Below are 12,376 nucleotides of genomic sequence, written 5' to 3'. Positions count from 1 at the left end.
AGCACTTCCGTTTTGTTTTTGTTTTTTGCCTGTTTCTGTTTTTACTGGAGGCTCAGATAGTCCCGAGCAGTTCATTACATGGTTTCAGAGGTAGGAGGTCCAAGAGGCACAAAAAATAAACTGGGGCAGGAAAGAAAAACAGCCAGGAGGAGGTAAGAGCCGGCGGGCTCCTTCTCAGACTGATTTCGGGAAGGGATTTGGCACCTCTGGACAGGAAGGCTGGGTCCGCCATGTCTGTGGCCTGGGTGTCTGGCCACATTGCACCCTCCATTCATTGGTCTATAAGGGCATTCCTGGCAGGTCAGGGGTGAGGACAGGGGTGGGCGTCCCTTGCTCCTTTACAGGACTCTGCATTATACCAGGTAGTGAGCTCTCTGTCCTTATGCTGTCTCTTCCCTGGAAGGAGGACACTGCTTAACTCAGTACATCTGCAATGTTCGGGGACATCTGTCTTCCTCTCTGGCCTTCTGTGTATCTCCACGTAAGGGAATGTGAAGCTGGGGCCAGCTGCAGCCTCAGTGGCTGTCCTATCACCCCTGGAGCTCAGAAGGGAAGGAAGACAGACCTTTGAGGAAAAGGCCCTGAAAGGAACAGTTGATGGTTCTGTCCCAAGCTTCTTTGGCTACTGGAAAATTTTGTATAAAGAAGTCAGTGGGAGGGACAGTGAATTATTCTGACGAGCAGTTGTAAGGAAAGGCTACACATATCTGACCTCTCCTCATCATGTCAGCCCCTCCACGCCATGACCAGTGTGCACCCTTCACCTGCTTGTCACCACCCAGGTCTCTATGCACAGAAGCATCAGTGGGCAGCTATGGTGGGGTGGCCCCAATCCACCCCCAGTAGAACCAAGAAGGATGAGAAGGATGGGAAAGACCAGGCCCCCAAATTGGCCCATGTTGCTCCCGCTCCGTGTTGTTTGTTTTGGGTTTTGCTTCTTTTCACTAAGTCTTCAGCCTGGTTTCCTCTGTGAAAAGGCCCCTTGTGTCAGGGGAGCAGGGGAGGGTCTCCAGGTGGATGAAAATTGCACTGTCAGGAATTTGTCTTCCTGGGCAGCTGTGGGCAAGGGTGGGGGCCTGGAGACACAGGTTCAGGCTCAGCCCCAGCCTCTAGCTTACCATCTGTGAGCCACATGCAGGGAGAGCTTGTCCTTTGGATGGGAAGTCATTGTCTGCTTTTAGCTTTGTCCCTTCACAATGCCTAGTTTAGTGACAGTTTGGACAATTTCAGCCTGGACCACCCACAGTTAATTGTTGTGGTCTATGTGTATGAGAGAGACAGAGAAAGAGAGAGAGATACTGGTGATTGTTAAAGAGACATAGATAGGAAGACAGAAAAGAAAAGAGAAAAAAATGGAGAGACCAGGAGACCAAGGGATAACCTAGCTGTGAGGAACAGCTCCTTTCTTGCCGGTAAAACATCCTACCTTTTGTTCTGGCTTCTGCATAAGTCCAGGATCTCAGTTATGAAATGATGAATACATTAGCCCTGCTTCCAGAATGTGGGACTTCCTGCCCCTGTTGCCAACCTGCTTCCAGATAGGAATGAGGACACATGGAGAGAGGCAGGTTGGAAAAGCACAGCAGCTGCCTGTCCTCCAACCCCTTCTGGTGTTGCTAAGAAGGGTTGCATGGAAATGTTCCATCTTTCTTCTATTTTTATGGGTTTCCAAATTTCAAATGCAATGTCTCCCTTCCTTCTTCCCTCTCTCCCTTTCTTCCTTTAATAAGCCTGCCTATAGAGACCCAGCCCCTGCCTTCAGGGAGCTTACCTCCTCATGCACAGATGTGGCAGAGAGCTGGGCCCAGCAGTCTCCACTCATTGAGCAGGCTGTCCTGCAGTGATCAGCAGGTATCACAAAAGTGCCAAGGGCATCCAGCCCAGCCAGGGCATGGTGGGGTCAGAGGGGTTAGGGGTGCTGGTTATTGAAGACTACTTGGGCTCAGAGCTGTTAGAACTGAGCTTTGAAGCATTGATACAAATCCTGGTACTAAATATGAGATAGGAAGTTGCATTTTGGGCAGGGTGAACAGCATGGAGGTGAACAAAGTCATCATACCTCCTGGAGCTCAAGGGCTGAAGTGTCAACATGAGGAAGGAGATGCTAGCAGGGGAGGCTGGGGAGGGATACGGGGCCTGCGCCAAAGGACTTAAATGCCAGACTGAGAGGTTTTGACTTTATCATGCCGGGAATAGGAACCAGGAAAGGGCTCAAAGCAACAGTCTTTTAGAAGCATATTCTTAAAACCTTCAAAAAATCATGATGGTATTTAATCCAGAACTACTTTGTGCTACTGGTTGCCCGTGTTTTATGGGGCAGCATTTGCAATTAGGTGAGAGTGTCTGGTTAATCTTTGAATGTTTCATTTTGAGGCATTGGCCGTATTTCTTAAGAGCCAGAAACCTGTCTTTGGGTGGAGCCCAAGTTGTGCTTAATGGCTTGCTCTAGGATGTCGTCACAGTTTAGACACCTACTTGAAGAAGAGTAGTAATGTGTATTCAACCCCTTAATATTCATGTAGATTTCAGCTCATATTTTTTCTAAGGAATCAGATGATTATGTAGTTACCCAATGCAGGGGAATGCACCAAGCTCCGTGGATGCAGTAAAGAGCCACTCGCTAGATTTATGGGTGATGTGGAGCCATTGCTCTGAGAATAAAATATTCATGAAATAAAGATGAGAACTGCACAAATGGGAGATGACATGAGGAGTGAGGGATGAGTCATCTATCACTGGGCTCAGGGTTTGGAATTCTTGTTGCTTTCTGCCTTGCCTGCCCTCCCCTGGCCCGGTTTCCATCGCACACAGGAGCTGGCTGAGGCCAGGGTAGCCAGGCAGAAGGGGGCAGAGAAGCAGATGGCCCCTCTGTTCTGGCTGTGGGCAGCCTCTGTCTGCATGCCCCAACCCACTATGAAAGATTAGATCCCAGGGGCCCTCACTTCTTTGACTCCACACCCTTCCTTGCCTCCACTCCTTTGATGTCTTCTTCAACTGCATGTAAAGAGTTTGCTGGTCTGCACATTTTTCTTCTTCATTTATGCCAACCCAACAGCGTTGCATTGAGGATTCAACAAGGGACAGCATATAAAGTGAATTAAAGATGTGCCTGGCCCAGAGACATGCTTGGTTGTTGGTGGCCAAGGGGCGACTCCATCCAAAGGTCCTGGGCTAGGCAATGAGGAATATGGGAGAGACAAGTGATACCTTAGGGCTCCTTTCCTGTGCTGAGCAATCTTGTTAGCCCTCTTCAGTAGTTGAGGAAGGCATCCTTATCCCTGACGAAATCCATCTCAGAAGTGAGAAGGGTAGAGATGGGTTGTGAACGATGTGTCTACCTCTGTACCCCTGCTGCCTCCCAGGCGCAAGCTTGTCAAAAGGCCAGGGCACTGTCCTTTCCGCTGGGTATGTGCATGAGCCCATTGGGTTCCGAGGTAGCATTTTCCAGAGGACTTGGGAATGAAGGTTGTGACTCGGTGCTCTACCTGGGGCCAGGCTTCTGGCTCCTGGCTTCGGGCTACACATTTACATTATCTGAACCTCAGTCTCTCCCTTCTGCTGGAAACAGCCTGGCCTGAGAACTGTGCTCAGGAGAAAATGGCTTAGCATGAGAGTAAGAATAGTGAGTGTGCATATTTCAGCCCACAGCCTCCAGTGAGAAGCCATGGAACATTTACCATACACCGCTGTGTATCTCAAAACCAGATCACTTGGCAAAGCCTCCCCTGCTTGCTGCCACCACTAGCCGCCTCCCTTGCTGGGTGTGCTCCACATTGCCAGTAATGGTTTACCTGCCTGTCTCTGCTTCAGATCCACCAGTGCCTCCTCACCTCTGCATTCCCATCAATGTGCCTTCTCTCTGGAACAGTGGAAGCTCTCGTTAAGGGGTGATGGATATAATTGAAGTATTGAGCACTTTCTATGTGCCTGGGACCAAGAAAGATGCTTTACCAAGAACATTAGCTCATCTGGTAGTAGGAGCTCAAACACGTTTATTGAATGAATGAACTAGTCAGGACTCCCATGAAGAAGACATTACTAATGCTAAATTGTTGTTTAATCATTGCAGCTGGATCAATGGCTTTTAATTCTGGCTGCATGTCAGAGGTGATTAATTCTGGGGCTTTTTAGAAATACAGATGCTTGGGCCCTGTTTCCCAAAGGGTCATATTAGGGAGATCTGGACTGCCATAATTTCTAAAATCTCCACCTGTGCTTCTGATATCCAGCCAAGGATGAAAACCACTGATTTACGCCAACATTCCAAGGTGAGGAGCTACTGGGGGTAATGAAATTTGAGTAGAATGAAGTCTCACTGGTATGGGGAGGATGAATTTCTTGACACACTGGCGTCATGGAAAAGAGCCCAGGTTTTAGGCTGGGTGTAGTGGCACATGCCTGTAATCCCAGCACTTTGGGAGGCCAAGGCAGAATTGCTTGAAGCCAGGAGTTGGAGACCAGCCTGGTCAAAAAAAGCTAGACCCCAGTCTCTACAATTTTTTTTTAAATTAGCCAGGTGAGATGATATGTGCCTGTAGTCCCAGCTACTCAGGAGGCTGAGACAAGAGAATTGCTTGAGCCCAGGAGTTCAAGGCTGCAGTGAGCCGAGACTGGGCCACTGCACTCTATCCTGGGTGACAGAGGGAGACCTTGTCTCAAACAAATAAACAAAAAAAGGAAAAGGAAAGAGCCCAGGTTTGGGAACCTGGTAGATGTGAGTTCTCATCCTGATCTTCCACTTACTGTGGAATTGCATGACCTTGAGCAAGCTGCCGTACCCCTAGCCTCAGTCATTCCTCGGTGCACCTGCTGCTACCACCCATGATGTGAAGTCATTGTCGGTTCGCTCTCATTGCCCTCCCTAAAACATCTGCGACTGAACTGATGAGAACTCTTTCTCCTGATGCTTTGAAAAACTGCCCACCATCTCCTGAGACCATTTCACTTATGTACTTGAGCTCCTTTGTCCTTACCCAGCCAATACTCTCAGACCCCTAGCCTGGCCCGTTGGGATTGGGTAAGTCTTGGGAACAACACTGAAGATTGTGTTGGTGGCATTTCTCCCAGCCCTTGGGTCCCATTTAGCACCTGGTTGGTCTCAGTGGTAACAGGATAATGCCACCAACCGCCAGCTCAGTCAGGGGGAAGTCCCTCTTCCCCAGTTTTGTTCCTGCCCAACTTACAATAAGAGCTGTTGGACTCCAAGCAAAGTCTGTTCTAAGGAGTCCCACGTGTAACAGGCTGTTACAAAGATGATAGTTTAGTTAATTACCATTTTCCAATACACTGTATTATTTCCACATTGGTGAACAGCAGCTTAATTACAGAACTTTGTCTCTGCAAGACAGTGCCTGGGAGAGGTTCCCCAGTAACCTCTGTTGGTGCATCTGTCATCATGTTTAATATGGGATGAGAAACGCAGAGCTGGAATTCAGCCAGATTCACAGGTAAACACAGTCTGTGAATTTTATATCATATTCAGGGATGTTTGACTAGGTCAGTTACCTACAGTAAATTAATGAAGATAGCAGTAAGTTTCCAAGTCTGTTTTCACAGCTGTCATTACCTGGCCGAACACCGAAACCTTGGGATAATGAGGATGTAAACGGATGTAGTTCACATAAAAAAGCCCATTATTTGAATTTGCATAACATAATAGAATGCAGTATTTTGTCTAAAAGATAGATAATTATTCAAATCACTCCTGCCTCTTTCCTTGAGTAGGCTTATTACTCCTGTCTCCTCTTTCCTTGGCTGGAGACACAGAAGGAACAGACAGACATGACTTTATGAGTGCTAACTCTATGGTCCCAGGTAATACAAGGAGACCATGCTTCCAAGGTTTCCAAACCAGGCGGTCTGTCCTCCGCACCTCAGCTCTGGCTCCCACAGACAGCAGCAGGAGCAGGCAACTTAAAGGACACATTGTGAGACACAGCAAATGGCTGCATTTGTTTTCCAGAAAAGATAGGAGTCATTTGCTGCAGTTATACACATTTTCTTATTCAGTTAAATAACCAAAATAAGAGACTTGAGATGGCACCCTCATCTCCCAGGGTTTGTCCTCGTGTTGGAGCTATTGGGAATGATGGAATTTGAGTAGAATGAAGTCCCACTGATGTGAAGAGGTTAGATTTCTTAATAACCATTTGGGAAGGAAACCCCCCTGGAACGTTTGTCCATTTGGTGTAGACACTTTCTGTGTGTCTTGACACGGAGACTTTAAAGGCGATTGATAACTGCAGTTGGGAGTTGGTTTCCACTGCAGAGCTTTGCAGTCCTTAGAACTGCTTCATCCATCCTTAATTTGAGACAAGCAAAAAAAAAGTGAGTAAAATAAACTTAGTCAAGCTCTTTCTTCAGAAATAATAGACTGGCAGAGAACTAGCTATCTCCACATTCAGTCTGAGGGCTGGTCTTGATTCTAAATGCTCCAGTATTACCCGATCCACTCCCAACCACCGCGTTTACTATTCCAGCTTGTCACTTGACAATCCACCACACTCCAGCGTCCTCTCACTTACACTTCAGTGGTGAAGTCATCCAGCTCAGAGACGTCCCTCTCTCACATCTTCCTTCAGAGAATTTTGGCTGGTCTGTCTTCCCCTGAAGCTCTCATGTTTGTTTCCCTGGCATTAAATAGAGAGAGAGTTCTTTCACCTTGTCCCTTACTTCCAACCTCCTACCTCCCTGTGGCTTTCTTGGACAGGAATTTGATCTTTCCCTCTCTCCAAACTCTGACAAAATGGGAGCATCTCCTGAACACCCTGGGCTAGTGCTCAACGGACTGAGAAAAAAGGCCAGGCCCTCTATCAACTGCCAGAATCCAGAGTTGAGCAGCCCTGGAACCTAGACACCTGCTTCCCACTTTAATTGAGTCCACTCAAACTTTCTTTCTTTTCATCTTCAAAGGGGTCCTTAAAGTCCTGAAGGGAAATTAGAAAAGAGGATAAGAGAAGGTTATGCAACTGATTACTTACTAACTAGTTCTTCCAGTGGTCCCAGGTCATCAATTTCCCTTCCACGGAAATGAAAGTCTCTGCCAGTGAGGGTGACCAGCTTGTTCAACCTTCTCCAAGCTTTGCTAGCTGCAAAGGGGAGAGAAGGTTATCTTATTAAACCCTAAAAGTACCTGAATTCCTCTCTCAACTACTTCAGCTTCCAGACTCCCTGGTACTTGTTTTGTGCCATTCATACATTTTGAAATGAACATGCCTTATAGATACAAATATTCACCAAAACGATTGTAGCACTGATTCTGGCTAATACAGATGACACTGTATCCACAGTTTAACAGGAGCTCATAGCAGCCCCAAGAATGCTAGAGATGCAGGCTTGATGCTGGGCAAGAGTCAGGTCTTGTCTGGAGGCCCAGAACCCAGACACTAGGAGGACGGCTGTGGAAAAGAAAGTCTGGCGGAGTCCCACTGCTGCAGCAGATGAAGCACCTGCTGCTTTCTGTCTCTCTGTCTCTTTGTTTCGGATTCAGCTTCAGTCTCACTGTCCTTATTTGGGTCATGGTCCTGTCTCTTCATTAGGTAACCTGTCTCTTGATAGCCTGTCAAACTGTTATCCAGTGGGGGTAGTAACTCCCTAAAAGCAATAAACCATAGACTTCCTTGGGAAAAGATCATTGATGCTGATTGGTGCTAAGCCACTAACACCCTGTATAATGGTTATAAAATATTCCTAAAGTAGTCTTACATGCAAAAATGAAAACAAAGCAGATAAAATAGAATACACAAAAAGTAGCAAAGTTGAACAGAGCTGGCTCCACCATGGTGTAAGGTAATTAGGAAAATAACTTGAATTTGGTTTGCTCTATATTTTACAACACTTTGAAGGAGTCAGCATAAACATTTCATGAATAATTTAGCTGGGACAAGTAGAAGCCTGGCATTCTCCAGCCAGTTCCCCCAATTTCCCCATGACACTTGCCATGCAGAGGTGACCCTAACTCAGAGATGGTCTCCCAGCACCAATGAGCTGAGCTCCGCTTGTGTGGGTGGGCTTCAGATCACTGGAGTTGCGACTGTGCCTGTGAGGCTGAGCCAATGGTTTCTGATGTCATTTTCACCTATGACACCGAGCCACATCCCATAGCATCCTCTACTCTCAAACCAGTTGGGTCTCTTGATTTCCTCCTGCCCTGGAATGACTTGTCGGTTGTCCTATGGATGTTGTCAGTTTTCTTGTTCTGGGAAAGATTCTGGGACTGATAGCAGGTGTCTCATCAGAAGCCAAGCCATGTGTGTCAACCATGAACTCATAAAGGTGCGGAGAGAGCAGTGGTCCCACCTTCTATATGCCAGGGGACATTGAGGTAAGGAGTGAACTGCAGAGCACTTCACCTCCTTGCCTGAGGAACACTGAGTTGACCCTTCATGGGGGTTAGCCCTGGGATTCATGCATTCATCTGGTCGGGGCTCATGCCCATCATTCAGTTGAACTTCTGGGGATGGAAATCCTCTCCTGCCATCCCCACAGAAGCACAAAGCAGTCACTGGAATGGCTCTTAGATTCGTGTGATTCCTTCTTTTTCCTTCTGAAGGCATATTCAGGGCTTCTACATTTCTTAATATTTCTAACTCCCCTGCAAGGTGGACAGGGGATGGGTTCCTTTTTCCAATACAAGATGCCAACATGAGACCACCTGCAGGGTTGCCTGGGAGCTGAGCTTTGGGACTATATTTCTCTAGGAGTTTGAGGTGAGGCAAAGGTCACCACGTTCCCTGGCGCATCAGCACCCATGCGGCTTACAAAGTCCCTGCAGCCTCAACCTCACTGGGAAGCTCATATGGCTCCTCTGCTGAGCACCAGGTCCTGTGCCCACCTCACAGCGGGGAAGCCAAGGAAGGAGATGACGTCTTCCTTGAGCTTTCAAGCAGTTTGTCTGCCTTTAATTATTCTGACATTATAGGCAAATCATCAAGTTATTTGAAAGGAACAATATTTGTTCTGTTTTGTTTTCTTTCTTAAGCAAATAAACAAACCAAGTAATTTCCTGTGATGTCACCCACCGTGGTGAGACAGTATCAGGTGTGAGATCACCCACTTAGATAGCCTTGAACCGAAACCAGGAGAGTCAGCTGACCCTGGGGAAATCCCATTCCTCACAATCTCTACCCAGGAACCCACGCCCCCTTGCCCTTCCAGACAGGGATATGTCCTCCTCCTTGGGCTGCCTGAAGAGATTGCACAGGGAGGACACAGGTCACTGGGTGAGGCAGGGCTTCTCTCTGGCTCCAGGCCTCCAAGCTGCCTCTAATACTGATGGGCCTGTGACTCCAAGGAATCATTGAACCTTCCTGAGCCTGAGCCTCCTTTTGTGCAAGGTGGGGACAATCATACAAAGTCTTTTCATCATCTTGAACTCTGAGTGGCAAATTCATGGGGCACCTTAGGGGCTCAAGGACTATTTCCTTTATTCCTGTGGGACTTCTTCTCCTGTCTCTGCCTGCTCTTCAAGGCATCTTGTCCTAAGGGTTGGTTCTGGGTATGGCAGTGACTCTAAACTGAGTACAGAGGCAAGGCAGGATGCAGCCAAGGCCTGTTGATGGCATCTTCTTTGCTACATAGGGATCATGTCTCCCCCCTGGCTTCCCCAGATAACTGAAGGTTGGCCATATAATTGAGGGGAGGTGGGAGCCACATGAAGGGGATACTCACCCACAGCCCAACAGGCTGACCAGGCCTGGTGCCTCCAGACATCCAGAGTTGTAGCAAGCCAGCCTTGACTCACTGTTAGGGCCCCACCTGACCTTCCTGTGCCTTCCCTCCAGGACAAAGAAGTGAACTTGGAGCAGGTCCACCGGCGCATGAACAGCCTCATGGATGAAGACATTGCTCACAAGCAGATTTCCCCAGCTTCGATTGAGCTCTCGGCCCTGGAGATGGGGGGCCTGGCTCCCACCCAGACCTTGGAGCCGACACGGGACTACCAGAACACCCAGCTCTCGGTCAGCACCTTTCTGCCAGAGCAGAGCAGCCATGGCACCAGCCGGACACTCTCATCAGGGCCCAGCAGCAGCCTGCCGCTGCCGCTGAGCAGCTCGGCCACCATGCCCTCCATGCAGTGCAAACACAGGTCACCCAACGGGGGGCTGTTCCGGCAGAGCCCGGTGAAGACCCCTATCCCCATGTCCTTCCAGCCTGTGCCTGGAGGCGTCCTTCCAGAGGCTCTGGACACCTCCCACGGGACCTCCATCTGACCGCGCCGCCTGCCCTCCTGCCCACCCTCCCACCCACCCGACCAGCAGAGCTTTTTAATACAAGAAAACAACACAAACCACACACACTCGCACACGCACACATACACAGAGACTCTTTCATTTTTCTTGTACATATGTGTAAATAATGACAGAATGGAGTGGGGTAAAAGTGTATTTTGAATATTCCCAATTTTCGAAGTCAGTAAAAAAACACAAAAACTGTATGAATGACTTTGTAAATTTTGTTCTATATGAATAAAAAGGCAAATTACTTGTGATCATTCTGAAGTGCCAAAGGAGCCCCCCCATTCCTGGGCCTTTCTGAGGGCAGGAGGGGCGACCAGATAAGGAGCCCCTCTCTGCTGGGGGAGAAGGGAAGACGAGGAGCCCCACATGCCACTCGCTGCCTTGTCCCACAGCTTGCTGCCCCATTTCTTTGCTCCTGGCCCCTCGTCCCTTTTAGTCCCTCAGCTTGATAAAGAGTGAGTTTGGAGCCCACCTTGGGCTGGCCCACTGGGTTGCTGTGCTGTAGGGTGATCAGCTGTTCTGGGTAGCCTGGGGCTGAGGAGGTGCCCTGGACTCAGGGCTATCCTGTCCTGTCTTGGATCATGCGGGACGAATTGGTCACCACTGTGTGTGCTGCAATGTGCCTCTGCCCCATGGGCCTGAGAGAAGCTGATAGTTACCCGTATTGAGGTAATCGAGGGCTTTGATACTGAGCTGTTCTCATATCATCCTGTTGGCCTTGTTTTTCATTTTCTTTTCAAAATTAGAAGAATCAAAAAGTGATACAATATTGGGGGAGGGAGGGCAGACTCCATCATTTCCTCAGGGAGACTGGGCAGAGGTGGGGTTGGTCTGGAAGAAGGTCCATGGAGGCAGGGAGTTGCGAGGTGTGGTTAGTTGCATGGACCAGGTGAGGTGGTGGATCAAAAGGCCAGGTAGAGGAAAATATTCCCTTGGGTTTGGACCCATGGTCCCAGGCGAGAGAAGGAAGTGAGGCCATAGATGCAGGGAGTAGAAGCTTTATGGTGTCAGGCAAACGGATCCTGTTAGGAAGAGTTGGGGGAGGTACCCAGGTGGGTGGACCAGTACTCCCGGTGATGGGGCATGCTGAGAAATAGAGAAAAGAGACCATGTTTATTTAGGTAGGAGGAAGCCTTGCGCCTTAGGTGAGAAGCATAAGTGTAACTCCCATCCACCAGGGAAGTTGCTTGTAGCCCCAAAAGTAAAGGCCTATCTCTGGGTCATAAATCCTGCAGGCAGTCCAACAAACAGGGCTGGCTGCAGCACAAACCCTCCCTTCCAGCTTCACCACCCTCTCCAGACCAGACCCGGAGTCCTCTTCAAGCAGCAATCCAACCCAGAGCAGGGGCCCTCCCCACTCAGGGCATCTGATATCCTCTGAGATTTCCAGGCCTATCCCTGTGCAGGTACAGCTGCAGGGAAGCCCAGTTTTCTAAGCCTAGGACTACCTAACAGCGCCCCCTCCTTCAGTTGCCCTTTCTGAGGCAACTAAACTACAGAATCAGGGAAAGAACCATTAAGAGTGGAACTGGGGGAATATGAGTTGTGTCACTTCAGTTCCTCTCCTAAAGACAAAGGTTAGTCTGATCTCCAGACCCGTCAGAGTGGAATACACAGCCCACATCTGTCACTGAAGGAGGTGGAGCTCCCGCAGCCAGCAGTAATCAGGGAGCTGAGAGCCTGGGTCTGTGATCATGGAGAAATACAAAGTCCTATTGATTGCTTCTTCTATAGCCTTGTAGAGTTTCTAGAGAGATGTATTTATGAGGGTGATAACTAGCCCAGGATTGATTTCTTTCCTAAAGTCCCTAGTGACATGATTGAGCAGTAAAGAACGGCCACATCACACAGTCAGCTAAAAGCACTGTGGGGAAGAGAGTGTTTATAATTATGTTATTTATTGCTGGATGCTGAGAATGGTCTGATATTCATGCTACCTAGGCAATCCATTGACATTTCTCCAATCAGAGCATGTGGAGCTTGGAGCCAGGCATGCTCAGAGAAGCCTAGGTGGGCTACCATGACCCCGAGGAAGAGCAGCTTTGTTTTCCATCAGCACGTTGGGGGCCCTGCCCTGAATAGTCAATTTTTCATATATCTATCTCTCTATTTTTTTAATCAAACTCTGGTCTCACTGC

The 12,376-nt window shown here is 48.6% G+C and overlaps 1 protein-coding gene across 2 annotated transcripts in view; it reads left to right on the top strand.

The window, feature by feature from the left end:
* Positions 1 to 10,492, top strand: part of GRID1 (glutamate ionotropic receptor delta type subunit 1) — a 783,733-nt gene extending 773,241 nt beyond the window's left edge. For both annotated transcript variants that reach the window (XM_030797641.1, XM_003278586.4), the window contains one exon: positions 9,783 to 10,492. In XM_030797641.1, coding sequence (XP_030653501.1) covers positions 9,783 to 10,211 — 429 coding nt within the window. In that variant the 3' untranslated portion in view covers positions 10,212 to 10,492. The remainder of the gene's footprint in view (positions 1 to 9,782) is intronic.
* Positions 10,493 to 12,376: the final 1,884 nt, after the last annotated feature.

This window comes from Nomascus leucogenys, chromosome 18 (assembly GCF_006542625.1).
Source record: "Nomascus leucogenys isolate Asia chromosome 18, Asia_NLE_v1, whole genome shotgun sequence".
Classification (NCBI taxonomy): domain Eukaryota; kingdom Metazoa; phylum Chordata; class Mammalia; order Primates; family Hylobatidae; genus Nomascus; species Nomascus leucogenys.
Note: the sequence above shows the minus strand (reverse complement) of the source record. Positions and strands in the feature narration are given on the sequence as shown.